At 38.6% G+C, this 26,211-nt stretch overlaps 1 protein-coding gene across 1 annotated transcript in view; it reads left to right on the top strand.

Annotated features, from left to right (window-relative positions):
- The window catches only part of MAPK1 (mitogen-activated protein kinase 1), a 52,949-nt gene extending 28,291 nt beyond the window's left edge, over positions 1-24,658 (top strand). The window contains exons 4-9 of the mRNA XM_006269319.4: positions 2,433-2,549; positions 4,175-4,289; positions 5,721-5,852; positions 12,521-12,630; positions 14,802-14,929; positions 20,457-24,658. Of these exons, the coding sequence (XP_006269381.1) occupies positions 2,433-2,549; positions 4,175-4,289; positions 5,721-5,852; positions 12,521-12,630; positions 14,802-14,918 (591 nt within the window). The 3' untranslated portion in view covers positions 14,919-14,929; positions 20,457-24,658. The remainder of the gene's footprint in view (positions 1-2,432; positions 2,550-4,174; positions 4,290-5,720; positions 5,853-12,520; positions 12,631-14,801; positions 14,930-20,456) is intronic.
- Positions 24,659-26,211: the final 1,553 nt, after the last annotated feature.

The following is a 26,211-nucleotide window of genomic DNA, read 5'->3' as shown; positions in this document are numbered from 1 at the left end:
AAACTCTTTCTCTCCTTTCTTACTTCTAGCAGAACATAGGACTTTCCTGATTAAGATTCTGATGCTATGGACAGTCTCTTAGTCTTTGACTTTATTCTGGCCTTTCTAGGATTGCTGCAAACTCTTTTCGTTGCCTCTCTACCTGGGGAAAAATTTCCCTTGTTTGCTGGTTTCTCTGTAACTGCTTCTTAGGACAACAGTAGGGAGAAAAGCTATGTCAGGGGTTTTCAACCTTCATTAAGTAGTGTACACCTACTCTTTTTAAGTTGGAAACCCCTGACAGGGGCAGGGAAGAGTGGGGTAGCAGCAACTGGATGCGGAGCGGGGGGAAGCTTGCAGCAATGCAGGGTGATGAATGGCAGCGGCTGCTGTGTGGCATCCTCCCTGTGTCCAACCAGCCAGGTGGCACCTGTGTGGCCTGTAGAGGAGAGTTGCTGACCTTGCACTGCCCCCCCTCCCTCCCCCCACCTTATCCTGGGAGGGCGGCAGTGTAGGGTGGTGGGTGGCGGTGCTCTGTCCCTGCTCACCCATGCATACCCCCATAGCCCCTTTCCAAGTACCCACAGTTGACAACCCCTGTCCTATGTAATAGAATTAGCTGCAGACTCCCAGTTTTGGAGGATGTTGCTGATGAATATTAAGCACTAGTTTGCCTGTTTAAGGCAGCTGACCATGCTGAGTGTTTTGGGTTGTAGTGTTGTTCTTCAGTGTGAACCAATGCAGAAATCCAAATGGCTCTTTGGACCATGGTGGTTACCTGAAGAAGCTGCCTCCCTGCAACTTCTGCTAAACAGAAGTGCTTGCTGGGTTTTATAGTAGCTTTTCGCTCACCTAGGTCTGCTCATGGCTGATCCAAATCCCTTTGGCACTGAAAGGGGCAATCTGCCCTGCTACAATGAGGCCCCTGAATTTGTTGATAAGATTGTTTGTATCTTTGACTGCAGGATATGAAGTAAAGAATTTCCACTTCCTTTTTTTTCATTACTAAGCATAGAGAGAGATTTCTCTTTTGTAATGCAGGAAAATACTTCCTAATGGTCTTTAAACTACAAGTTTGCCATCTTGGCTGTCTCTGAGAATAAATATTCTGTTGAAAGCCATGGTTTCCTGTAATGGAGACACTTCAGAGATAAACATCTTGTTGAGTTGGGTCAGTTTCATAAACTGTTCCTTATCTAGTAAGACTTTACTTCTGTGTGATTGCATCCTAAATCATGTAACAAGCTAGCCTTTTGCCCAGTGGAATGATAGATATTAGCAGCTATCTAGTTTCCATGAGCACTGTATTTCTTTAAAGCTCTCAATTTTCTTCCCTTCTTCCTTGCAAGAATGAAAATGTGGTTTCTTCATCTCTACTTTTCCCTTCGTCCAGAAAGCAGGGAAAATGAGCAACAGTACTTTAAACAAGGCAAAGAGGGCACTCCAGTCAGATGAGGACTTTCAGTCCCTTACGGAGTTAGATCTCTACTTTCTACCACCATAGAGCTCCTCTTTTCTTTTGATCTCACCTCATCTATATATGAACCGCTTATCATTTTTAAGATAAAGATATATGAACTTCCCAGCAGGGTTTTTCATCTCTTCTCTCGCACTCTTAACAACCTTTGTTTTTCCGAGCCTACCGTTTTTCTCATGATTAGGTAGAATATTTCTGCTACATTTACTCTGTAGAGCAATGGCTTCCTCAAAAAGAGTGCAGGAATTAGCAGTAACTTCAGATCAGTGATGATTCCTTTGTTGGCAATGTTGGCTCCCTTTTGTTTTGGGGGACGGGGGGGGGGCACGGGGATATTAAGTCAGAACAGTGAGTCCTGTCTTGTTTTACAACAGGGTATTCCATTGAATTAAATTTTGTAGATGGCTGGCTTTAGCTGTATTAAGTGTGGAGCAGGCGAGCCACAGAAAACCATTAAGAAAAAGGGAAAGTATTTTGCTAAGATCCAAATATTCTCCTTCTTACACTAGAGTGGGGAAGAAGAATAGGCTTATAGCAAAAATTGAGGAATTAGTCAAATAGCTTCTATATCCTCAAATAGCTTCTGGGGTTTTTTGTGGCAAAACTGTAGTTTGAGCAAGTATGTTCATCTAGTGTGGCTTCGTTTTTTCTCTTTTGCAAAATGGGGATAACGGCCTGTTTTACAGAGATGGTGTGAAACTTAACTCATTGCTTAGAACCTACTTTGAAATATTTGGATGGCAGGCAGTATGGAAGTAAATTGCTTTGTTCAGATCAGGGTTAGTGATTTTTTTTTTGTTGTTGTTGATGTTTGTTTTTTTTCTAGAAATGTGAACAAATTTTATCATAAAATGGGTGTTGCGTGGCTTGCAGTCTTGCAGTAGTTTGTGGAACAGGCATCTTACTCGTCAACTAATGTTACTTATACCGGGAAGTTGTATTTCTAATGCTTACTTTTTTTAAACTTCAATATTAGATTTGTGACTTTGGACTAGCTCGTGTTGCAGACCCAGATCATGACCATACAGGGTTCCTGACAGAATATGTAGCTACTCGTTGGTACAGAGCACCTGAAATCATGTTGAATTCTAAGGTAAGTACCATAGAAGGGCCAACAAGAAAGATAATGTTTTATGTGCTATTGAGAAATTTTCCTAAACCTGCTAGAACCAGTAAACGGCTTGGTGTTGGGTTTGTCTGTTTTTTTTTTAAGTAGAGGAGATTTGATTTTGCTTATCAGTGCTAGCTTGTCTGTACTGATGCTTGCGGTACTGTTTCATAAACTAAATTCTTCTGTGCAGTTCTAGGATCCTTTGCTTGCATAATTTTGCCCCTACTTCTCTCCTTCTTTATTACTGATAGTTGACATGAAGATCCCTCAGTGCTTGCCTTGCTAATGGTTATTAGGATTTTGTAATGTTTCCTATACTTGGTTTTTCATAGCCCTCATACTAGAACTTCATCTCCACACATTATTCTGTCATTGACCAAAAACTCACCTCCATTTCTTTATTCCTGAAGTAGTTAGATTCCTTACTCACTTCTTAGTAAATGCTCAGATTTTGTATCCATATAAAATGCTCCCTATAAGAATCTTTACATATCTAAAGTTTAGTCTCAGGAGTTGTTTTAATGGCAACAATTTTTAATGTGAAAAATTAGCAAGTATTCCTTTTCTGTATAGGTCTTTTAATTTTCTCTCTTACCAAGCTGGGTTGGGTTGGGTTTGGTTTGATTGTTTTGTTTGTTTGTTTGTTTTAATTAACACTCCTCCTAGTAAAATGCCTACTTTTTTACAAGCCTACTTATCACCGTACCAGATTCAAAGATATTTGCATTAGCTAAACTGTATGTATATTAGTTCATTTTCAGTGATCTGAAGTCTTTTTTTTCCTTTATATTTCAACTCTCCAGCCATTGTCTGTACCAAACTATAAGCATATCCAAAAAATTGGTGCAGGCCTTTTAAATTCACCCTGTCCTGAAAATCTTGCAACTACTCTGCCATCTTTTTCTATAGCCACATTAAGCAATAAAAGGGTATAGTGGATTTCCTTGCTTTTATTCCTCTCACTAAGGTCAGATTTTTTGTTCCCTGTTCAAGCCTCTACTGTTTAAACAGCAGTCCACATAGCTGAACCGTCTGAACAACTCAGGCAGGAATCACAGATTCTTTCATTACTGCCAAAGTTCTCTTAAAAAAAAAAAAAAAAAAAAAAAAAAAAAAAAAAAAAAAAAAAAAAACCAAAACCCATAATGTATTTGATTAAATGCCTATCTTTCATAAGTAGCTGACTAACTGAAAATTTGGCCCATAATAGACCTGGGTTTTTTTTTCCTACAAACTTGGTAAGACTTTCATGAAAGTGGGCCCTAAGATTAGATGGCTTGCAAAAAGGCATTTGCAGTTGTTCCTCTGAGCTAGCGGCATTTAAAATTTAAAGAGGGGAGAACGCTTTTGGAACAATAAACACTGCATACATTTTCTTCCTTCAAAGTAAATCAGTATTTTGAAAATGCGATGCTTGATGAGTATGTCTTGATGTGCATGTATGATAGAACAGTTTGAATGTGCCTTGTTCTTGGTTTGAGTTATCCTAGTGCCCTATCTTTCCAGCACTGGCGTAGCTGAGTATATAAGACCTGTTATTGCATTAGTTATACAATGGAATTCATTTTTGAATGGAGGCAATTGTTTTATTTTGTCATTCCCCACAGGGTTATACCAAGTCTATTGATATCTGGTCTGTAGGTTGTATTCTGGCAGAGATGCTTTCTAACAGACCCATCTTCCCAGGAAAACACTACCTTGACCAGTTGAACCATATCCTTGGTAAGCTTTTATAAAATATAATTTTGATATGCTATATTCTATAGTTTTATTGCATACCACAGAGACCCCCCAAGTAAATCACATGCCTTGTTTTGAAAAGGCAGAATGCAGAAGAAAAGATTTTTCTTAGTCCTAGCTGAATCCTGACTGTAAGGGATTTTGACTGCACAGCTGAATCCTAACTTTTTCTGCTAAGCCAAAGTTACAGTTTTAATCTTCTCTTACAGCCCCAGTTGAATTGGCAGCAGATTTTGACTGCTCAACTCTAGACTTCACTCCAATCCTCCCTCTCTGGGGCCAGGAAAAAGAATCAGAGCCCCACCAACCATTGCAGCTTCCCCAAGCTTCTATTCTAGTGTAGAATCAGCTTTCTGACTTAAGACAGCAACCCAACTTTGGAGGGCTCATTTTTTTTGGTGGGGGGGAGAAGGGGGGGGGGAAGGTGTATGTGTTTTATGCAAAAATACAGTTTATGAATGGAGGAAAAAATATTTCCATGCTTGTTTCTGTCATTGGGAACTTCGCACCCACTACATACAAAGTACCAGTCTTAGCCACCCTTTTATCTTCTTTTCCTATGGTTACTGTTGTACTTTCTTCCACACTATGCTATATACCTTTCTGAACTGATCAGTGAGATGACTTCTTCCCTCTAAATAGTTCTACCATGATGTTGATAAGAAATCTTCAGCTTCGTTTGAGGCAGCTGAGGACAGCTTATGCTTATTTTTAGAACAAGGTCCTTCTAACTGCTTTGGAGCTATGAAGTTCTGAAAATAACCAGCCTATGTAAACTTCTACTTTTTTTTTTACTGATATCCTTGTCTCTTCTCTTCTTTTTGTATTGTTTGCTGCTTGTGTACATGAAACAATGAGGCTTCTAGCCTAACAATGTATGTGACAGTGTCCAGAAGGCCCCAAAACTTCATACAGTAAGGACACTCTACCAGATAAACAGTCCAAGGCCCTTTTTCACAATTAAGTAATTTACCTGAGGAAGGTAGATGGGGTCTCTCATTTAGTTGTGGTACTTTATGAGGTTCTGAAGGGGGTGGGATTTTTTTAATCAAATGTGGGTTATGTGAGATTTTGCAATAACTATTGCTGGGTAATTTCTTCAAAACAGAATGGAAGTCTTTGATATTAAATCGTCTGTATGTGGTTGTGGTGGAACTTAGTCAGAATCTTTTGTCAAAGCTCTTTATATCAAATAACTTTTCATAAGGCTTTCCTAAAAAAAACCAAAACCAAAAAACCCAGTTCATTTTTATTAAATTAAAAGCAGAACCCTTTAATGTCCTAAGTTGGTTGGTTGGTTGGTTGTTTGTTTGTTTGTTTGTTTGTTTTAATACTTTGCATCTTAGGTATGCAGTGTGACTGTTTTGTCCTTCACATTGGAATAAAGATCTGTTTTCTCCTGTCTTTCCTTAGGCATACTCGGATCCCCTTCTCAAGAAGACTTGAATTGTATTATCAATTTAAAGGCCAGAAACTACTTGCTTTCTCTTCCGCACAAAAATAAGGTACCATGGAACAGGCTGTTTCCAAATGCTGACCCCAAAGGTACTTTTTTTTATTATATTGTTATGTTACCCTTGTATGAAATCTGTAAGGATAAAAATGGCACAAAGCAAGTAAGAGCAGGATTTTCAGGGTATGTATAAACAGTTCCTATGAAAGATAATGGGAACTAAGCATCCAGGTCCCCTTCAAACCAACTTGAAAAATTTCATCTTAAAACTGTAGGTCAGTGTGACACAGTTGCTCTTAATTGTGCCTCCTTTTAAAATCATGGGTTGTAGCAGTCAGTATTTCCCTGTGTCCTGCCCTAACTGGGCAACCTCTGCCTGCCTCTATACTTACTAACAGGATGCTGCTCTCCAAGCTGCCAGGCTGCATATCTGCTATCGGATCAGTATTTGCTGATATGACTAGTTAATCGGCCATCGGTATCGGCCAAAAAAAACTTCATTGGTGCACCTCTAGTCCTCACAGGAAGGTTTAAAAGACAAGCAAATCCCCCCCTCCCCAATAGCTTTCAGACTAAATGAGATCATTTGACTCTTTCTGAATATGATCAAATAATGGGCTAACAGAAGCATAACTCTGTAAGAAGAATGAGCCCTGTGCATCTTATTTTTATCAGAGGTGATAGTGAGACTGACTAGAGCTTTTACAGAAGTGGCTAAAATCACTGCTGTTTGGCCAGGCAATGTGAGAATTCCTTTCTCTGGGCTGCTGACAACTTAATGAACTGTGGTGATGTTGATTCAGTTAGCTGTTCATTCTCCTGAAAGTTAAGTGACCTTTCATATCACCCTCAAATGTAAATCCTTAGAGTAGCATTGATAGTATTTTTTTTTCAATGAGTTATTTGTTTACCCTTCACAGTAAAAAGCAAAGAGCAGTATTACATATAGCTTGCAGTGTTTAGGAAGTTGTAAGTGACACAACTTTATTCAATTTGATATCAAAATCTTATATAAATCAGAAAATGTTTTTTCTCCCTCATGTAGAATTATGGCAATTTCAGTTTAGAACTATATAGTTAATCAAATGAGAATCTTATTCTTTCTCCTTCCTGAGGTCAAAAGCTGAGAAGAAATGGAGCAAAAACAGTGATAACTCCAGCTCTTTGGCCTGTTCAATAATAAACTAATTCCAGTATGTTTTGTATTAGAGAGGAGTATCTATTGTAATAGGAGCAGCTGAAAATAACCAAGTATAAGTCAAAGACTTCATCGCACCTTATTTCCCAACTAGTATGATGTGCTAAGTTTTCTCTTCAATGTTCATGGCTAATATCCAACAGATTTCTAACTTTGTCAGTGTGGATAGATATGTTTTTACATAGTTATTAGCATGCTGATTATACTAATAGCATACTTGAGAACTCAAGGATACAGCTAGATCTACTTAGATGATGTTCGCACAATCTAGTAAAACAAGCAGTTAGGAGAGAAACTTTTCAGAAAAGCAACATATGCCTATTTGAGATCTTTCTCCTCCTTTGGAGTAAATCAATAGCTCACCAAAGTGCTTGGCTCCAAAAATTTTTCTGAAACACTAATGCATTAAATTTAATGTATGAGAATCTACTCTGTTGAATATACAGAACATCATTCTTGGACATATTCTTGCTTGAAGTTACTTTTGCATTTTCCAAAGGGTCCTAAGCACCAGTATGAACAAAAAGGAATAAATTCTTCCATGCCATGATGCTTTTTTCCTGACTGGCTATTATAGCCACAGATTTATACACAGTTTTCACTCTGAAATATTTACTGAGAGAAACTGTAACATTGAATGCCAGCATTGTACACAAAGGTGTCCATCTAGGAAGATGCACTCACCCTAAAGAGTGAAGCAATCGCAAGAATGTTGGAAGTAGAAATTGGGATGGAGTGACCTAGTAGTAGGGCTGAGTTATCACGATTTCAGATGCATCTGACAACTTCAAGCGTTTGGTATGTCAAATAGATGCAGTAAGCCATGGCTTAACAAAAAGCAGGAGAAAATCCCTCTAAAAAGTAAACTTAAACAACAGAAGAGATTTGGTAGAAAGGATGATAATTCAGAAGTCAGTGGGCTTTGAATGATACCTTGTAAAGGGTAATGGTCATCCTAGGACAGAATCAAAGATAAATTTCTTTCAGGATCATCTCAAAACAGCGAGATAAAGAGATATTTACTTTAAATGAGGGAACTTGGGACAGAGGAAGATCTGGTCATAGCCTCCTATCCACATTTCCATCAGGCATATGAGTCACAAAAAGGAGAAGGAGGTGTTTTCTTTCTGGTCAGCATGTAATCTGCGTGCAGCTAAAAAGTGTTATTTTGTGTACCAGTGAACTTGTTGATCACATCTGTCACAGAAACAACCAGCTTGCCATTCTGACCTTTTTTTTTTAAGCATAGCTATTTGATTTTAAAAGCAATAATACAAACACCAGAATTATTAGCAGGTAGTTGTTGTTCTTTATAACCTAGAGGACAAGGTAGGAATCAAACATTGTAGCATGCTTCTGGATATGGCTTGGATTTGGTATAGATTTGTCAAACACAAATTGCCAAGCCCGCCAGGTCTCAGTATTACAGTTTATTTGGAACAATGTTAGCAGTCTGAAACTGTTACCTCACTCTTTAGCTCTGAACATATTAATTAGATGCTGCAGGAAGGAGCCTTTTCTGAGGCACCTCTGTCAAGCTAAATAGCTAAAATGGCCATTGTGCAATAACCAATAGAAACTGCTTTCCCCATAGAACTTAAGCCTTGTGTTTCACAATCTGATGCATCTCCTATTCTAACTTGGAAGGTGTTATATAGTCCTGTTTGCCGACAAGATATCACAGTTGAATATTCTTAACAGTGGTTCAGTAGTTCTGCATTTTCACGAGCACACTTAGTAGTGTGGGGTACAGTGGGAATTGCAGAAGCGTGAAAGGGGTTTTTTTGTTTGTTTTTAACTTCAGTATTTTAGTATGAATCTTGCACTGGAAGAGGCTTTCTAGGCTATTGAGTACAGGAGTGGGCAGGTGGTGAGGGCAATGGGCACCAGGGGGTAGTAGGGAACATGGGTGGGGGGAAGGAGGGTGGTGAGGCCACCTGCCTCCCCCCTTGCTCTTTGCTTTTGCTGCTGCAGCAATGGTAGTGTTGGGGGAAGGGAGAGAATGAATATAAGATGACCCTCCAGTGATTAGATTCTACGTGGAAAAACAACTAATATAAAGTTTTCCATGTATAAAATCTAATTATTGAGCGTTTGTCTTAAATCAAAGTCCTGTTGGATTCAGGTAAATGTGGTATGTACCAAGCAGTATGCTTAACTTAGCAGACTGTTTTGTAAAATTCCTGAAAAGGTTTTGACTCCTTACTGGTTTTAGGCAGAGGATTGTCAAACAATTATGAGAAGAAAATTTACATGGACGTTTTGCTTTGAAAATAAAATTAGACTGTTTTGGCTTGTCCAGAAATCACAACTCAGAACCAGGGTTCTGAGCAGTTACCTGAAAAGCACTCTGGGCCTGTTACCAATGATCTGTAGTTTATTAACCGTATACTTATGTTAGTCTCAAATACAGTAGTGAAAAGATTCTAAGGTTACTGCTGGAATTTAGTTTTAACAGCTTTTTAAAGCTTGTGTAGGGAGAGGATCCACCTGTAGTCAACTGTCGATCCTCTGGATCTGGGGTTTTCAACCTCTTTTTTTTTAATAAGTGTACCCCTGGCAGCCGAGGGGGGAAGGAGTTGTGGGTGGCTGGACATGCAGGGGACATGTGGCCAAATGCAGAGCGGTGGCACGGGGTGGTGGACGGAGGTGGCAAGTGCCACCATGTGCAAGCCCGACTGGCCGGGTGGTGCCTGTGCAGCCTGCAGAGGGGTGCCACTGCCCTCACTCTGCCCTGACCTTGCTCCTGGGAGGCGGCGCTCTGTCCCCGCCTGCCTGTGCATACCCCCTAGGGCCTTCCCGCATCCCCCTGGCTGATGACCCCTGCTCTGGATCATGGTGTATACTTGCAGTCTAGTCAGATGCCTGATGAATTGGTAGCTGACCAGCCAAATTTGAGAGCTACACAGCTTGTTACAAGTTTCACAGATCCATATGTTGTCTGAGTTGGAATCCAAGTTTATAGCATGCTGCTCCCTTTTTCACTCTGCTTCCATCCTCAGGACCAAAGCTGCTTCATGTTAAGCTGCACCTGGTGCCAGATGTTCTATCTAGATTGGACAGGATTCTGTGTGCTCCTCTCAGCTTTCTCGGTTGATGTTGAATGGTTTCATATAATTTTTCCATAGATCGGGTGACCCTGCTTTCTAGAGCTATCTTGAATCTTGCTATACAAAATATTCTTGGGGATACAGTCTCCTCCCTTTCTCCTGACATGTATGATCCATCGCAACCTCCTCTTCTTGATAGTATAGTGGTTTCTAAGTTTGTCAGTCCTGCATGCTGCAGTAGCTCTGTGTTTTAGTATTCTGTCTTGTGTCTTTTTATTTTCAAGATCTTATACAGGCATTTCATGTGGAAGCTATTCAGTCTCTTGATGTGCCTAGTGTATGTAGTCCATGTTTATGAACCATAAAGCAGGGATAATAGCACGCAAGTCTTGTACATGTGCATCTTCACCTTAGCTCAGGGGTTTTCAATCTTTCTGGGTCTGTGTACCCCCAGTGGCCAGTTGAGAGAGGAGTCCCCTGGCAGTTGATCAGCGAGCATGCTGGTGGCATGGCGGCAGTGGAAGTAGCGGCAGCAGCGCCTGCTGAGGCCATCCCAAGTACCTCCAGGGGTACGTGTACCCCTGGTTGAAAATCCTTGCTTTAGCTTGCTGTTATTCCATGCACCTTTCTGCAATAGCCTGAAATTCTTAGCTGCTTTTCTGATTTTGTTCAGTCTGAAGGTCCAGCTTCCTGCTGATTGTAGACCCCAAGTAACAAAGCTGTCAACGACACCAAGAGGTTTATCCTCCAGAGTCACGTCAAGTATTCGTTCTTTCACCCCTTGGTACGTGATCACAATCTTGAGGCTAGTTGCCACCCTAAAGCTCTTGCATGACTCACAAAATGTGTCCAAGACACTTTGCAGAGAATATTCACTGAAACTAGCCAAGGTCATGTCATCCACAAACAGGAAGTCTCTAGGTACCATTTCTTTCACCTTGGTTTTTTCTCTCTAAACCTTGCAATGTTCAACAAGCCTCCATCTAGTCTGGTTAGAAGATAAATGCCATCATTGTTCTCCTTGAGTGCATGAAGCAGCAGGAATGAAAAGCAGATGTTAAAAAGACGGGCTAAGATGAACTTGTTTCATCCAGTTGCTGACATCAGAGGCATCTGATTCTTCACTTTCATACACTACAGTTGCCTTCATACCTTGACAACCCAGTTTCCTTGAAGTTGCTTGAAAATATTGCATAATGAATGAAGAGTCCTGAGCAAAAACTGCATTGACTTCCAGGATAGATTCTTTCACCTAGTCCTAGAGGTTGCAGCCTAGGAAGCATGATGCAAGTGACAACTTTTCTGACCATGTTCAAAAGGGAGATAAATTTATAGTTGTCACACTCACTTCTGTCTATTTTGTTTTTGTATAATTCTGCAAACCAAGCATCTTTGAAATCTTCTGGTACCACTTCCTCTTTCAAAGAAAGCATATAACTTCATGAAGCTTTCAGAGTGATTCGCCATCAGCGCATTTTGTAGGTTTCAGCAGGCAAGCAGTTGTTGCCAGATGCCTTGTTCCCAGGAACTGATTTATTGGCTCTTTAGAAATCTTCTAATGTAGGCTTGTTGTTCAAATCTGTCATAACTTTTAACTGTGGTAATCCTTTGAGTTCTTCGCGTTTGATTTCAGTCGCACTGGAGTATAGAATTTCATAGTGTTCAGTCCAGTGCTGGAGTTTCATGATCAGTAATGACACTTCTGTTTAACTCTTTCAGCAAAGCTGTTTTCTTTTTGACTGGATCAATTGCTCATTTGATGCCTTCATACATTCTACAGCTTTTGCCTGCATCACTAAAGGATCCGCTAACATGTTCAGAATTACTAGACTTACTATGTCATGGTAGACACTTTTATAGTTAAGATTCAGTTTTTATCCCTTTGCATATCTCCATTATTGCTGTCCTCTAACCTCATTTTTTACTTTAAGTCCCATAATACCTAAATTTTGTGGAGTGTAATAGGACCCTTGTTCTATCCTGGTAGGAAACATGTGGGTGGGAAATGCAAACAATTCTGTATTAAATATAACTGATAGCTTTATAAACAAATACCTTATTTTAGCACTGGTTTATGATGCTAGACATCAGTAGTTCTCAATCTTTTTTTTTGTACCAGGGCCCATTTGTAAACATTGGCCAGTCCAGACCATTTATTTGTGACTCTTTCATATATTCTTGTGACTCGCTTTTGGATTGTGACCCATGTGTTGAGAAACACTGCGCTAGATAGCACAAACCTTCCTACTGATATGAAGAGGAGGTTAATGATCAGAAAACAGGAATTTTGAGAAGACATTGAGGGTAATAAAATAGAAATAGAAAGTCCTTGCTAAATTGGTTCTTCAGCTCCTCCTATGTGTCATCTGCAAAGATTTAAGAATAATACTTATCAAAACAAATATTTATAGCAAAGGACAGTTATTGTTTGTATTGTACCAATGATTTTTACCTTTAATGTGATAAAACACAAACTGTGTTGACTTTTTTTTTAACAACTTTCTTTTCTTAGCACTTGATTTGCTGGATAGAATGTTAACCTTTAATCCTCATAAGAGGATTGAAGTGGAGCAAGCTTTGGCCCATCCCTACCTGGAACAGTATTATGATCCAAGTGATGAGGTAAAATATATATATATTTTTTTAATATAAATATTGCAGAGGATAGTATAAAATCCTAAAGTAAAAGGAAGTCTTCTAAGGATATGATTTGTACAGTTCTTTCTGAATTGGAAAACTTGAGCTGTAAATTATGAATTTGCCCTGCTAGTTGTTTAAAACCTCTGTATCAGTGTGTGTATGTGGTGTATGTTTGTGTGTACACATGTACTATATAGTACATACGACACAATTTTAAAGAACCCGAGCAGATATAAATATCTCAGGTTCTTTAAAACTGTTACTTCTAGGCATCTAAATATGGGAGGGGGAGTTTAACTTTGGGAGTGCAAGTTTGACATGTTTAAAAGGCCTTAAATAATATATTTCACTAGTAAAGCATCAGGTAGTAAAGGACTGGACTGGGTAGCCAAAACTATTGTAATAAACCAAGTTATTCCTCAACTAAACATTTGTATTATGCAGATGTTTGAATACAGCTATAGGAACAGTGGGCTTGACTAGACAGCTGAATACTCTGACTTTTTTTTTTATGATTTAATAAGATGCATGCAAGTTGAAGTTAAATTTTCCCCTTCTAGAAAGCATCTGTACTTCCTATCTAAACAGCAATTTTAAGAGCTGCAAAAGGATTGTTAAACTTTTTTTATAATTACTTTATTAGTCTCTTATGACTGCATCACTGGATAGTCATAAGTGTTGCCATGCTTAGTATATTTTTATATCTTGCTGTTTATGGAAGCAAAGCTTGCTAGTCGTTGGGGGAATATGGTATTGGTAATTTTTTATTACGAAAGATCTATAGGGAAAAACTCTGTTATCCGACATCCCCCGGGAATAGGGGATGCCAGTTAATCAAATATTCTGGTTAATCAAATGTGCACCCTCTTGTGCCCTGCCCGGCGTCAGTGTGTCAGGGAACGGGGGTCCCACGCAGGCTGCTTTGCCCTGGGCCGTGGGCCGAAAAAGTGGCGAAGAAAAACTCAGCTTGCGGCGGCGAGATAGGAAGTCTCCTGGAAGTGGTACTTCCAGTTTCACTTTTGCTGCATCGCTCGGATGCCGGTTAATAGAGTTTTCCAGCTAACAAAGTGCCAGTTAACTTTTACTGCAGCTCTTACTTTACCTATCTTCTCTTCTCTTCTGAATTTGAAATGTACATTTTACAATGCTCAAAAAGTTTGAATAAGTTTTTACTTAACTCTTTACAAATCTTTTGTTTAAATGATCAGTTTTCAATTATTTTTGTTCTAGATTTTTTTTTTTTTAGCTGTGCTTAAAATGTTCTGTAGGTATATTACAAAAACATTGGGCATACAGATATGGGGAAAGCTTTTTTTTTTTTTTTTTTTTTTTAAGGCTTAACCTTACTCTGAGCTCCATCCTGTAAGGTCCCTGGTAGATGTTGCATTTATTGCATGATTAAAACAGGGCTCCTGTTAGGATTTAGAATTGGAAAATTTAAGGTTGGAAGGAATCTCAGGAAACTGTTTAGTCCAAACCCCTGTTCAAAGCAGGCCCATCCCTAACTATATCATCCCAGCCAAGGCTTTGTCTAGCCAGGTCTTAAAAATGTCCAGGGATGAAGTGTCCACAGCTTCTCTGGATACCTGTTTCAACACTTTATTACCCTCCTTTAGAGAGTTTTTCCTAATATCTAACCTTAACTTCCTTTGGTGCAACTTGAGACCATTTCTCCTTGTTCTGTCATCTGCCACCACTGAGATCAGTGCCTTTATACTTCCCAGAAAATCTCAGTCTTGGCATAAGACTATTCTGGTAACATTTTGATCAGACTTGCACAGTTTTGATGAAGTAGGGAAAAATAGAAGTCAAGCTTAAGATTATAATGGACAGTTACCTTCATTTATAACAATGTAGATAAGTATTTCTCTGCAACATTTTCTGACGTATTTGTTTTATGAGCCTTGACTCTACCTGAATATTTTAACATGATCTAAGTTTGAGAAGCTATACAAGGAGCTGTTTAAAATTTGCCAGAAAAGATTATGATCTTGAAAAAAGATCAAGAGGACCACCTATTGTGCCTCCTATTTGTCCTTTTGTCTGATAACACACACAGCTATCAGTCAAGTTCTCATTCACAAAATAGATAAAGTCTAGAAAAATATGACTTAACATTTAAAAATTACTAACATCTCCTTCATCTTCTTAAGCCTGTAGCTGAAGCACCCTTCAAGTTTGACATGGAGTTGGATGACTTGCCGAAAGAGAAGCTGAAAGAACTGATTTTTGAGGAAACTGCTAGATTCCAGCCAGGATATCGATCTTAAATTGTGCATAGGTACATAAAGCCATGATCATAATGAATCATGTTCCTTTTTTTTTTTTTTTCAAATGAGTTTAAAAAAAAAACCCAAAAACTTTAACATAGCTTTCATTTATGCATAAATGTAGTTTATCATTTTATTTAGTATACTTAAGTAATCCTTTTAAATGTAGATGATGCTTCCTGAGTGCTGAATTGACCTTGCTCATAATTTCTTTAGAGAAATGGATTTAACTTTTTTCTCTGTAGTGTTTAAATTGCCCATAAAAATCCAAGCAGTTTTTATGTGCTTTTTTTAATTTAATTTGCAGATTACATCTAAAGAGTGACAGTAAAATTTAATAGGTACTTGCCAAAAGTTGTGCAAACAGCTTGATATCAAAATCTCTCTTAAATTGACTGTGAGTTCATATGAATTTATTAGCCCTTTTTATTTTAAAATAAATAACTGTTATTCTCTTGCAATGTGAAGAGAAAAAATCAGTCGGTGTAAAACAAACATTTTTAATGGTAGCCATTTAAGTTATTTTGAATGTTTCCAAAATAGGTACTTGAGTGCCTAATCAATATATACATCAAAATGTTTTCATATTTTAGTTTTGTTTTAATTGACCTATTACTCTAAATGAAGATGGTATAAGAGTTTCAAATACTCCTGTACTATTATTCAGTCTCACACATTCATCTGAAAAAAAACAAACAACCCATAAAACTGAAACTTGCAGAAATTATCTAAAATCATGTGGAACTTCTTTAAATGTTTTGTCCACACCTGTCTCCATATTTCGTAACTTGCACATAATCCTTCTTATCTACAATAATCTTCCATTGATGTAGTTCATACCATTTTTTAGGTACTCTGACATTTGGAAATATCAACAAGTTTCCTCAGAATTATTCAAATAGCATTTCATACTAATAGTTTAAAAGCAGAGAAGGGGCAGTTAGCCATGTTAGACTGAAGTCAGGGTAAAGATTCATCTTATAGACTAACTGAATTGGAGATGCATTTGTTTTTGTGAGCAAGAGATGTATAAGCTCAGCTCTTGCTCATGGAAGTTTATACATCTCTGACTCAGTTAGTTAGTTGATTAGGTGCATCTCTATCCTTCCTTTTGCCTGGTAGCTTAAAGCAGGGGTCTGCAACATGTTGGCCAGGGCCTGGATCCTAGCCTGCAGAGGAGTAGCTTCAGCAATAGGGGGCTTTGGCTGCAGGCATTCTTGCCATATTGTCATATGAATGCACCTCTGACTGTGAGGGATGTAATTCCAACTCCCAGGCAAAAAAGGGTTACTAGCCCTTGGTTTAAAGCAGTCTTGTCCAATATACGGCCCACAGGCCGCCATGGAGCCCTCCAAGCGTTTTCTGAGGCCCAAGGTGCTGCGACAGGAAACGAAAGTAAACACTGTACTTTCGTTTTGGGGGGGGGAGTGATGTGATACTGCTTGCTGTGAGGTCTTTTTGAATATGGCTCGCCAGCCCACTGGGTGATAAAAAGTTCATGATCTGGCCCCACATTCAAAAAGGTTGGACACCCCTGGTTTAAAGTATTGCTAGATAGTTCACTGAGTGCGGGTTTGGCTCCTTTTATAGGAATAGAAATGACAGAAAAATGTACCCTACATCAGACATTTGAAGATGGCCTAGACAGTTGGTTTGTTTTGTGGTCTGTTTAAATTAGCTTATCTTAGTATGGGTTTCTAGCTGTCCATTACAACTGGCATCTGTTCTGGCAGTTTCAGCAAAACAATCCATTTACTGAGCCTATACACCAGGGGTCAGCAGTGTTTTTGGGCAGAGTGCCAAAAACACCCGCAACCTCAACTCATAGGATGTTGGTGTGCCAGGGGCAGACAGTGGGGGAGCCATGAGTCACCCAATTCTTGTTACAGCAGCAAGGCCCAACCCCTTCCCTGCCATCCACCCGGAGACACGAGTGCCAAGTAAAATGCCTTCGAGTGCCACGCTCTGGCACCCTTGCCAGGGGTTGCCTATCCCTGCTATACACTATTCGTATCTCAAGAGAGTCTTTACAGGTTGAGGTTAAGTAAGTTAGCACGACAGTGCATGGAAACTTTATTGGTCTGCCACAACCAGTGCTTTATCTGCACTGAAAATAGGATTTCAATTTCCAGGGTGGTGATCCAGTGCCTTTTCATGAAGGCTAAATTCACAACAACAACAAAAATTAAGTCAGTGAAGAGACTTGTGGAAATATAGACTGTTATGGTCAAACCAAGGTAACTTCCTCCACAGTCACCAGCTTGAATATTCAGTTATGTAATATGAAATTTACAGCAGTTAATATTGAAATCTGTTCTCTTAACTTTGATTTGTTTTCACTGTATTTACATGGTTAGCATCTACATTTTTAACAGTAGACTGAACAGGCTGCAGCTCCTACCATGAAAACCAGGTATCAACACCAGGAAAATTTTTAGATTTATGGTACCAAGATGGTGTCAAACTTCCACTTCTGTTACTAGCTGTGTCAGAGAAGAAGTCATAACTCGTAATGCATATATCCGTGCTTCTATAGAAAGAATTGAATTAAAATGTTTTCTCATAGGGAAAAAAAAATTAAAAAATGGAAAACTTTATCTTGCTGAGTTTTGCAGCCAACTTCTTGGCTTTACACTTCAGCACATAAACAAAATGGATAGTTTCTGAAGGTGTCTGTGAGAAGTGCACTAAAATATAACAGTACAGAGACAAAATGGGAAATCCAGACAATGGAATTATAAGTAAGCAGCTTGGAGGAAAATTATCTCCGTAACTGTAAAACCAGCATCAGTGTCAGATGCTGAGGTCTCTAGTTGTGTGGAAACATTTGGTGGAAGACACTGCTAGTAGACCATCTCAACCTCGGGGAAAGGTGAGGAGTGGTAATGTTGTCAGAAGGAATGCCTGTTTGATGGCCAGCAGTTTAATAATTCCTTAAACTTGAAAGAAATTGTTATTGCTCAAAACTAGCTACTTGAGAGAGTGGATCACTGAAGCCTTGTCTTCACTAGTAAACCTTATTATGTTTGAACATAGTAGCAAAGAGTGAAGTTGGCTGATGTAAAGCTGTTTTTAATTAGCTTAGTCTGATACACCTGGGGTAGTCAGTTGTGCCAAGAATAATCAACTGGTCAACCTGTCACGATTATTTGAATATTATATTTTGAATGTGAAGGCCAGTCCTGAGTAATTGAATTACACTGCATAGAAATACTCTGTTCCCTTAGATTATTTTTTTTGAAGTTATCTCCTTCAGAGGAGCAGGGTGCTTCCAACTGGATGTAGTTTCCCACTTTTAGGTTCATTCCCAGTCTTAACATGAAATTGCTTGTTTTGCAGTAGATGTTGGAGCCAGCGATGGCGAGGTGGTCACTTTTTGCTTCATTTTCAATAAGTCTGCTGAAAAGTGATAACAATGGTTCAATATAATTTTATAAATCTAGTCCTGTTGTTATCTGTGTAGCCTTGATTGAGTCTCAAGTTTCTTTCCTTGAGATTCGGAACTTCTGGCTTGAATCTGGACCCTAATGTTGACATGCTGAGTGAAAGTAGCTGAAATTCTTATATCCACAAGAAAATGAACTTCAGAGTATTTAGTTATCTAAAAGTAAAGCTGCTTCCGGTGTAGTGGCAAAGCCAGCTGATGACATCTCTATATGTGACATGTTTTGAGGAAGGTTATATGCAAAGGATCATCCAGCAAGTGCTAAGACACAATCCACCAAGGCAATAACTAGTGGAACAGATTGCATGGACATGTAGTTTAGTTGTGCAGTGTCCCCAGCTTACTAGAATCACATCTGCCAGAGCATTTTTAATTCTAATAAGTGGTGGCAAAATAAAAAGCCCTTGCAGACACTGTTACTGCACATGCTCTGAAGACGCAGGTTATTGTGTATCAGTCTAGCTATACAGCAGTGTGAGACTGTAGGCTGGATTCTAATTGCCAGAGGGTAAGGAAGGTTGTATTTATAGTGTATTTTCAGATTCTTATGTTAATAAGTGGCTGATTCTATTAAGCAAGATGAGAAGCAGAAAATACTTGTAGTATATGGCTCTTGACATTTGTTTTTTTTTAAGTCGTTTTAATGCTAATATGCAGCTGATTTTTTTATTTTTTTTTTATATTGGGTAGCATTCTTCTACCTAGTGGACACTGTAGATTGCAATACTTGTTTAAAAGGTGAGTTATTTAGCATCACTAGTTGGCTGACATTTTAAGGCAGGAGTGGACAATTATTTGGGCTGGAGGGCCACTTAGGGAGTTACGGTGAGCTGTTATGGAGGGGGGGGCAGTGGGTGCTGACCCAGCCCACAACGGCTCACTGAAACTCCCAAAGTGGCCCCCCAGCCCAAATAATTGCTCACCCCTGCCCCAAGTCCTTGGCATGCAGCCAGTTCAGGCAGGACTTGCACCCATGTGGCCCAAGGCAGCGTATAAGAACACAGCATGACACGAGCCCAGCTTGGCCACATGCTGGAGACTTGGGACAGGGGAGGTGGGGGTGCAGGCAGAACAGGGCCAGGAGCTGCAGGTTATCTGGGCTGGGCCAGTGTTGCACTGTTTTCCCCCACTTCTCCCTGCACCCCCTCCCCTGCCCTGAGTCCCCAGCATGTGGCTGGGCCAGACCACTGCCACACTGTTCCCACGTGCTACTTCAGGCCACATGAGTACAGCTGGCATGACTGAAGCATATGGAAACACAGTGCCACACCATGCTAGTGATGCCTGTGCCCCTACCAGGCTCCAGTGTAGAGAGCCCAGATAACCTGCAGCTCCTTGCTGGCTTCCCCCTGTACCTGTTCCTTCACCAGTGGAGAGAACCTGACTTGAGCTTCAGCTTGCCAGGGGTCAAGCTGTTTAGTCTGCAAATGGCTACAGGGTTGTAGCTGTATGCAGACAGTCTTGGGCAGAAACCTGGCCAGGAGCCCAGTGCCCCCTGCCTTGGAGAATACACTGGAGGCTAGGAGGCAGGCCAGGCCAGGCTAGGTGAAGAGAGAAGGGTGAGAGGCACTGAAAGCCAGGGCAGCTGGGCGTTGGATACAGGTCTCCTTCAGAGGAGCAGCACTGGTTCAGGTAGAATCATTTGACAGGCTGAGTTCAGCCTGTGGGCCATATTATGCCCACCCCTGTCTTAAGGAGGACAGGTTTCTGTCCAGTTTCATCCACATCCTGTTTTAGGACTGCTAATCAGATTCCAGCAGTCTGGATTGATGCATCTTTTTTTTTATTCACCTTGGAAATCCCTTGTTTTGGTTTATTTCTGATGGATAGCAAGTTAGCTTAACACCAGTAGTTCTGAAAACTTGCTCCTTGAGCCACTCTGAATATTAGGAAAGCTTCAGTAGAACATGGGAGAAGTAGGTAGGATTTAAAGATCTTGCGAACATTGGTGTTGCTGCCTTTGAATCTTATGGGGAGCTGCAAGCTGTCAGTCCAAATTGATACCTGAGGTGCAGAAATATGAGTAACTTTTCAATTTAAAATTTGCTAAAAATGCTTTCATTAAAACCTGTTCTTTGCTCTTTTTTTTGTAGGACAAGGACTTAAAGGACTGGGCATGCTCAAATGTTGCTGTTCCTCTTCCCAGTTCTTTATCCTTGGTCATGTCTTGTGGCCTATCTCAGCTTATCCACTAACTCCTTTGAGCCATTCAGGAGGGCAGTTTCTGGTAGTTTTGGCTTTTTATGCTTTCAGTGAGTTTTTAAGCCTGAAGAACTGTTGTTGACACTCCTATGCGTAATGCCCATTGTTGACCTGTTGCAGTGCTGTACTATAAGTGCACCTACTGCTGATCACGTTTTAACTGCTTGCTTTCTGATTTGAAAGATGCAGTAGTTCCTTTCACTATTGGATTATTAACCAAGCAGATAACTCATAAACCCATAAGAAGTTTACACCATGAACTGTGTTTTTTCTGATTTTACTGAAGTCACTGACATTTTTTAGGGAAAGCTATTATTCAGGGCACTTTAAGTCAGTGACATCCCAGATGTTTTTGCACTTGTCCTTTAAACATTAACAGTTTACTCACAATAAGGATTTACGTAAATATATACCAGTGTGCTACAGATTGCAGCATAGGTCATGTTCACATTAATCTTGCTTATGCACTTGTTTAAGTGTCTTATGCTGCCTACAACATTTTATGTACAGCATATAATGGATATGTAGGAACCCAGCTTAACAGAATTCATCTACTCATCTAGGAAATCTTTCCCATTTATTGGGTGGGGGGAGAAATCCTACACTTCCTGCCCCCTCCCTCCTAACATTTCTAAAAGATCATTGCTACTTTGACCGTTTTGGAGTTATAGTACTTCCAAAGTTCATACTCTATGTAGTGTTTACAAGATTTATGCAAAAAGAATGAGTGGCAGCTCACAGACTTGGAGTTTTTCACTGTGTGGTGAAAGATCGACAAAGAACACAATGACATAATTACTTAATTGTGAATGCCTTACTCTGAGAAAGGCCAACAGTATGCATTAGTAAGCAGAGAAACCAAAATGTGATGTTACTAAGCTCAGTCTACCTACTATATACCAATGAAACACTTCAAATGAGGGTGATTTAGTTTTTATAATACCTGAATTGAATCACTGACCTTCAGGGTTTTTGCAAAGAGGAACACTGCATCTTTAAATAAGAAAGTTTGGATTTACTTTTGCTCCTACAGCATGTCAGCCTCTCAAGTTCATTTCTTGCAACTTACACTGTAGTGATTTGTAATCAAGTCTCCATGAGCTCGTGACATGAAATACTGTTCTGTAGTCAAGTACTATCAAACTTTTCTGATAATGCTGAGTTAGGACAACCAAACAAAGCTAGCACTAAATCATGTTTAAAACTGTATACCTTTTAATGATCTTTTCAAGTATTTGTTACTGAAATTGTATAATGTGGAGTTTACTAGGTGTTATGTTCCAGTGCAGTGCCTCCTTTTCTTTCCCCACTGCTCTCTGTGGTGAGAAATTTGCCTTGTTTAAAATAATTACTGTGCCCTCGCATGACTGTTAAAGCTTTCTGTGCAAAGATGATTGTCTAAGTGCCACATGCCTATGATTGAAAAAAAAAATCTATTGTTACCTCTGAGTTGTGTTCAACTGAAATGCTATTCAACAAATAACTTAGGAAAATAGTTCTATTTTTAGCTTTTTTCATATCTCTGCTGTCTTTTTCTCATTTTATTTTGGCAGCAGTGAAGAATGGATTGTATAAAGACTGCCTGCTAATATGAACAAAATGCACTTGTAATTCATGGAAATAAATTTAAATCTTATATCTTCACATTAACGTTAAAAATTAGTTTTTGGTTTCCTCTTGAATAATGTGTTTGAATGGAAATCAGGTTCAGTTTGCTACTGTAGTTAGTATACAAGGATGCTTGCTGGTTAATTATCCCAGGCTTCCTCATAGTACTTCTTAGTCCGCTTTTCAAGGAAATTTAGAAAGCCATTACCTTAAACTCTCAGTACATAAGGGTGCTTACAGGATATAAAGTTCTAAAATTTGTTTCTTTATTTATAGTTTGTGTTAGCCTGCCAAAACTAATTTTTAATAAATAAGTGTTAATCCTTAAAGGGCATTTTCTATTGGGAAGATCCTGTGGTCCCATGAATGTTTGTTGCATACAACATACATTAAGAACATTCTCAAAACACTGCACGGGTGATGGTTGAATTGTGGTATAGTACCTATGCTAACAACTTTTTCTACAATACTGCACTTGACTGTTGATACTAGTGTAGAAATTTCTCTTTACTTTTCTACATATCATATCTTTACCAAAATGCTTTTCTCTCTGCTTTAAGAAGCTGAACTATTTCCAGATTCTCTGCCACTTGCATCATCATGGTTACTACAGGAATTAATTTGGCAAGAATAGAGAAGATGACTGTTACTGAAACTTTTAGTTTGTAACACCTCAACTTTTAATTTATTAAGGAAGAGCTTTGGCAGCTCATTTCATGCTCCCCTTTCCCTGTTCATCTTTTGAATACTTGTTTTATTTGCTGGGGGGTGGTTTTTGCTCTTTCTGTTTGTTTTTTAAATGAACTAACCCTTGAATTAGCATCTCTTCTAAATGCGAAGCCATGGGTTTGCTTTACTAACATCTGGTGCTTTGCAGCTTCTTTCTTCCTTAACCGTCATTGCTGAGTCAGACTGGCATGAAACCACTATCTGCATTTATCATGGTCTTTTCCTGCAATCGTTAAATACTTTTGAGTTGAACTCATAGATGTTTGAACTGCAGAAGCATGATTTTTATCAGATTGGAGAATATTCAAAAGGAAGGTGCCTATAATAACTTTGTGTTGTGACTTTTTTTTTCCTAACTACATCTGATTTTATTTTTTAATGTGTATATTATTTAGGTTATATTTCTGGAAATTCCCTTAGAGTAGCAGAGAACTGAAAGGTGCATTGTTTTGGATGTGACATGTTTATTAATAGTATAAAGATGTTTTTTTGGTTATAAGGAATGTGAACAGATGACTGTCAAAAACATTCCAACCTTTATAGAAAAGAAAAATGCAAATATGCAAACCCGTAATACAAGAAAATTGTTTTGAGACTTTGGCAACATACTCCCTAAAAGTTTAATACATTACACAGGGTGAGCAGAGTAGTGCACTATTTGCTTTCAGGAGTTCACTATGATTGCATAACTCAGCAGTGCCCAAATAAAACGGAGTCAAGTCTGGTTATTATCAGTTAACTGGGGGGAGGGATCTATTGTTGCTGCCCACCATAATATGCTACAGTATATTTATACCATGTCAGAGGTTGTCTGCTGAGCAACTGTACCATAGATTGAAACTTTATTAATATATATTTGCTTATGTTAGTGTAGTTTATTTAGTGCATTAGTTATTGATATTTTTAAATTTATTGATTGCTGTTATAGCTCAGTGATATGGTATAAATATATTCCCATATATACATGCAAATACAGACAACTCTGGTCCCTTGCATAGTACTTTTATATTTGTACAGCAATGTCTTCAAGCAATCCCAGATTTTAGGGAAAATATTTTTGTAAATGCAGTGGTTTAAAAAGTCTGAACAATCCTTTTACATAAGTTTTAAATTCATATGTGCTTTAAAATGGTTTAGTTAATTGAAATAGAAGACACTAAATTAGTGAAAAGTGCACATTAGTAAAGTGAAGCATACAATGATTCTTGTAGCATGTGCTGTGATCAAAACTAAATAAAAAGTTGGGAGGAATTTAAAAGTTGGATTATATTTGTAAATCCAGGACAAATTTTTAAAGGTTGCGGCTGGTTTACTTACTATTGTTGCCTTTTCTTGTGTTGTATCAGTGTAGAGCACTCTTAAGAAAATACTCAAACTGCTTTGTATTTGCTTTGTACTGTTGGTGCCTTCTTAGTTATGTACCCCAAAAGTCCTGCATAGCTAATTTAGTTAATGGTAAGTTTAAAAGAAAAACGTAAAGGAAAATTTTATAAAAATCATTTTCTGTATGTTCTTATTCATTATATTGTAACAATTAAACGTTTATATTGTGACAGATTTGTGATTTGGTTAATCTGTATAGAACAATTGTAAGTAGCAAAGGTTTATATTTCGTCTTAATTCTTCTGATGTTGTAAACGTACATGATTTTTTTTTAATCAATTAACTGAATGTTCTGTTTGTTTCTGGCATCTGACTCTTGTAAAAACAAATGCAAAGAAAACCATTAAATTGTGTCCCTGTATTACCAAAAAAAGTATAGTATTGTGCATATATAGAATGACTGGAATTTCATCTGTTAAAAAATAACTGCTGCTATCTTTTACAAAACAAATATACATTAGATTATTACCCTCTAACTTCATTTTTTTTTAAATGGCATTCACTTTAATTCTCTATTGAGAATTAACCAAAAGGTCTTTTAAAATACTGGCATCTGGTATTTCTCCTTGTATTATCCCTACCAAACTATTTAAGCATGATCAGATGAAATTTTAATTAATGTGGCCATCCAAAAGCTTGATAAGTAAATTCCCTACTAGTAAATTGACTTTTGCTTGTAGTTAAGGGATTTTAAAAGGAATCAGGGTTTTAAAATACTGAGTATGTAATATGGCAGATAAATTCCTGTATGCCAGTCTAGCTGAGAATACTACTGTGGGTACTTTGAACACTTTTTTATGCCCAACTTTATTCTTTTGGCCAGAGAAAAATGGTGGTGAGTTTATTGCACTTTGGGTAGCATCTTGGGTTGCTAATAATTCAAGCTACCTTTTTAATTGCAAAAAAGATTCAAGGGTTTTTTTGTATTCTGAGCAAGCCTCCATTAAGAATGGAGGTAAGCTTGTCATTCTGTGTGTGTGTGTGTGTGTGTGTGTGTGAGCAAGCTACTTAATTTCATTCCTACTGTAAGTTTTGCTTTCAGTCTTGTTAGCTTATTTTAATTAGCCAAGTACAATGCACAGTATTTTTTTAAATTCTATTGTTTGACAGTCATACTGTTCTAAAAAAACTACTAAAGCATTGTACTGGTACAAAATGAGCATTCTGCTTGTACAGTAATCTCGGTTCATTTTAATAGTGGCATTCCTGCAAAAGTAGCCACATCTCCAATTTGCTGCAACGTTGCTTGGTGTTCCATGAGTACTCTTCAGTATCCATGGACTGAAATTATGCACTCTGGGTCCAGGTTTGAAGGACATTGCTGCTAACAATGCAAGTAAACTTGCATTTGTGTGCTTTGGGAATCTAGTAGCTGAATAAGTTGTTGTGGAGCTCAGCCCATGCCAAGGAATTGGGTTCCAGAATCCCAGCTGTCATTATAGATGTTCTAGAACTATACAGATTCTTATGTTTATAGTGAGCAGGGTTAGATAGGAGAGAGAGCCTGAAAGTAATTTTCTGAAGTGACTTATTTCACTGCCTCTTTCAAGACCCTACAAAATTTGATATTTTCCCAAGAGGCTTCAGAAATCATCATTGTTGTCATAGGCAGGTGCCTACTTTCTTATTTTGCAGTTGCCTTTTTCTGTCCAGCTTTCCTCAATCAGCAGACTGATTTCCCCTCTAGAACATGCCTCAGTGAGAAATGTCAAGAAGAAACCATCCTGTGCCTTGTCACCACTAGGATTTTTATATCCAGATAACTAACATGGTCAGAGCTCTTGTAAAATCCACACCTTTTTCCCAAGTGAAGATACTCATCATAAACAGAAGTTATTTTGGTTACTTGGATTACAGTGCATACTTCTTCTATTGTCCTGTGGAGTCAGGCAGCAGGGATCCAGGGACCTAGATATAGAGTCCAGC

The sequence above is a fragment of the Alligator mississippiensis genome, chromosome 10 (genome assembly GCF_030867095.1).
Source record: "Alligator mississippiensis isolate rAllMis1 chromosome 10, rAllMis1, whole genome shotgun sequence".
NCBI lineage: Eukaryota > Metazoa > Chordata > Crocodylia > Alligatoridae > Alligator > Alligator mississippiensis.
The sequence above is the reverse complement of the archived record's forward strand: the minus strand, read 5'-3'. Positions and strand labels throughout refer to the sequence as shown.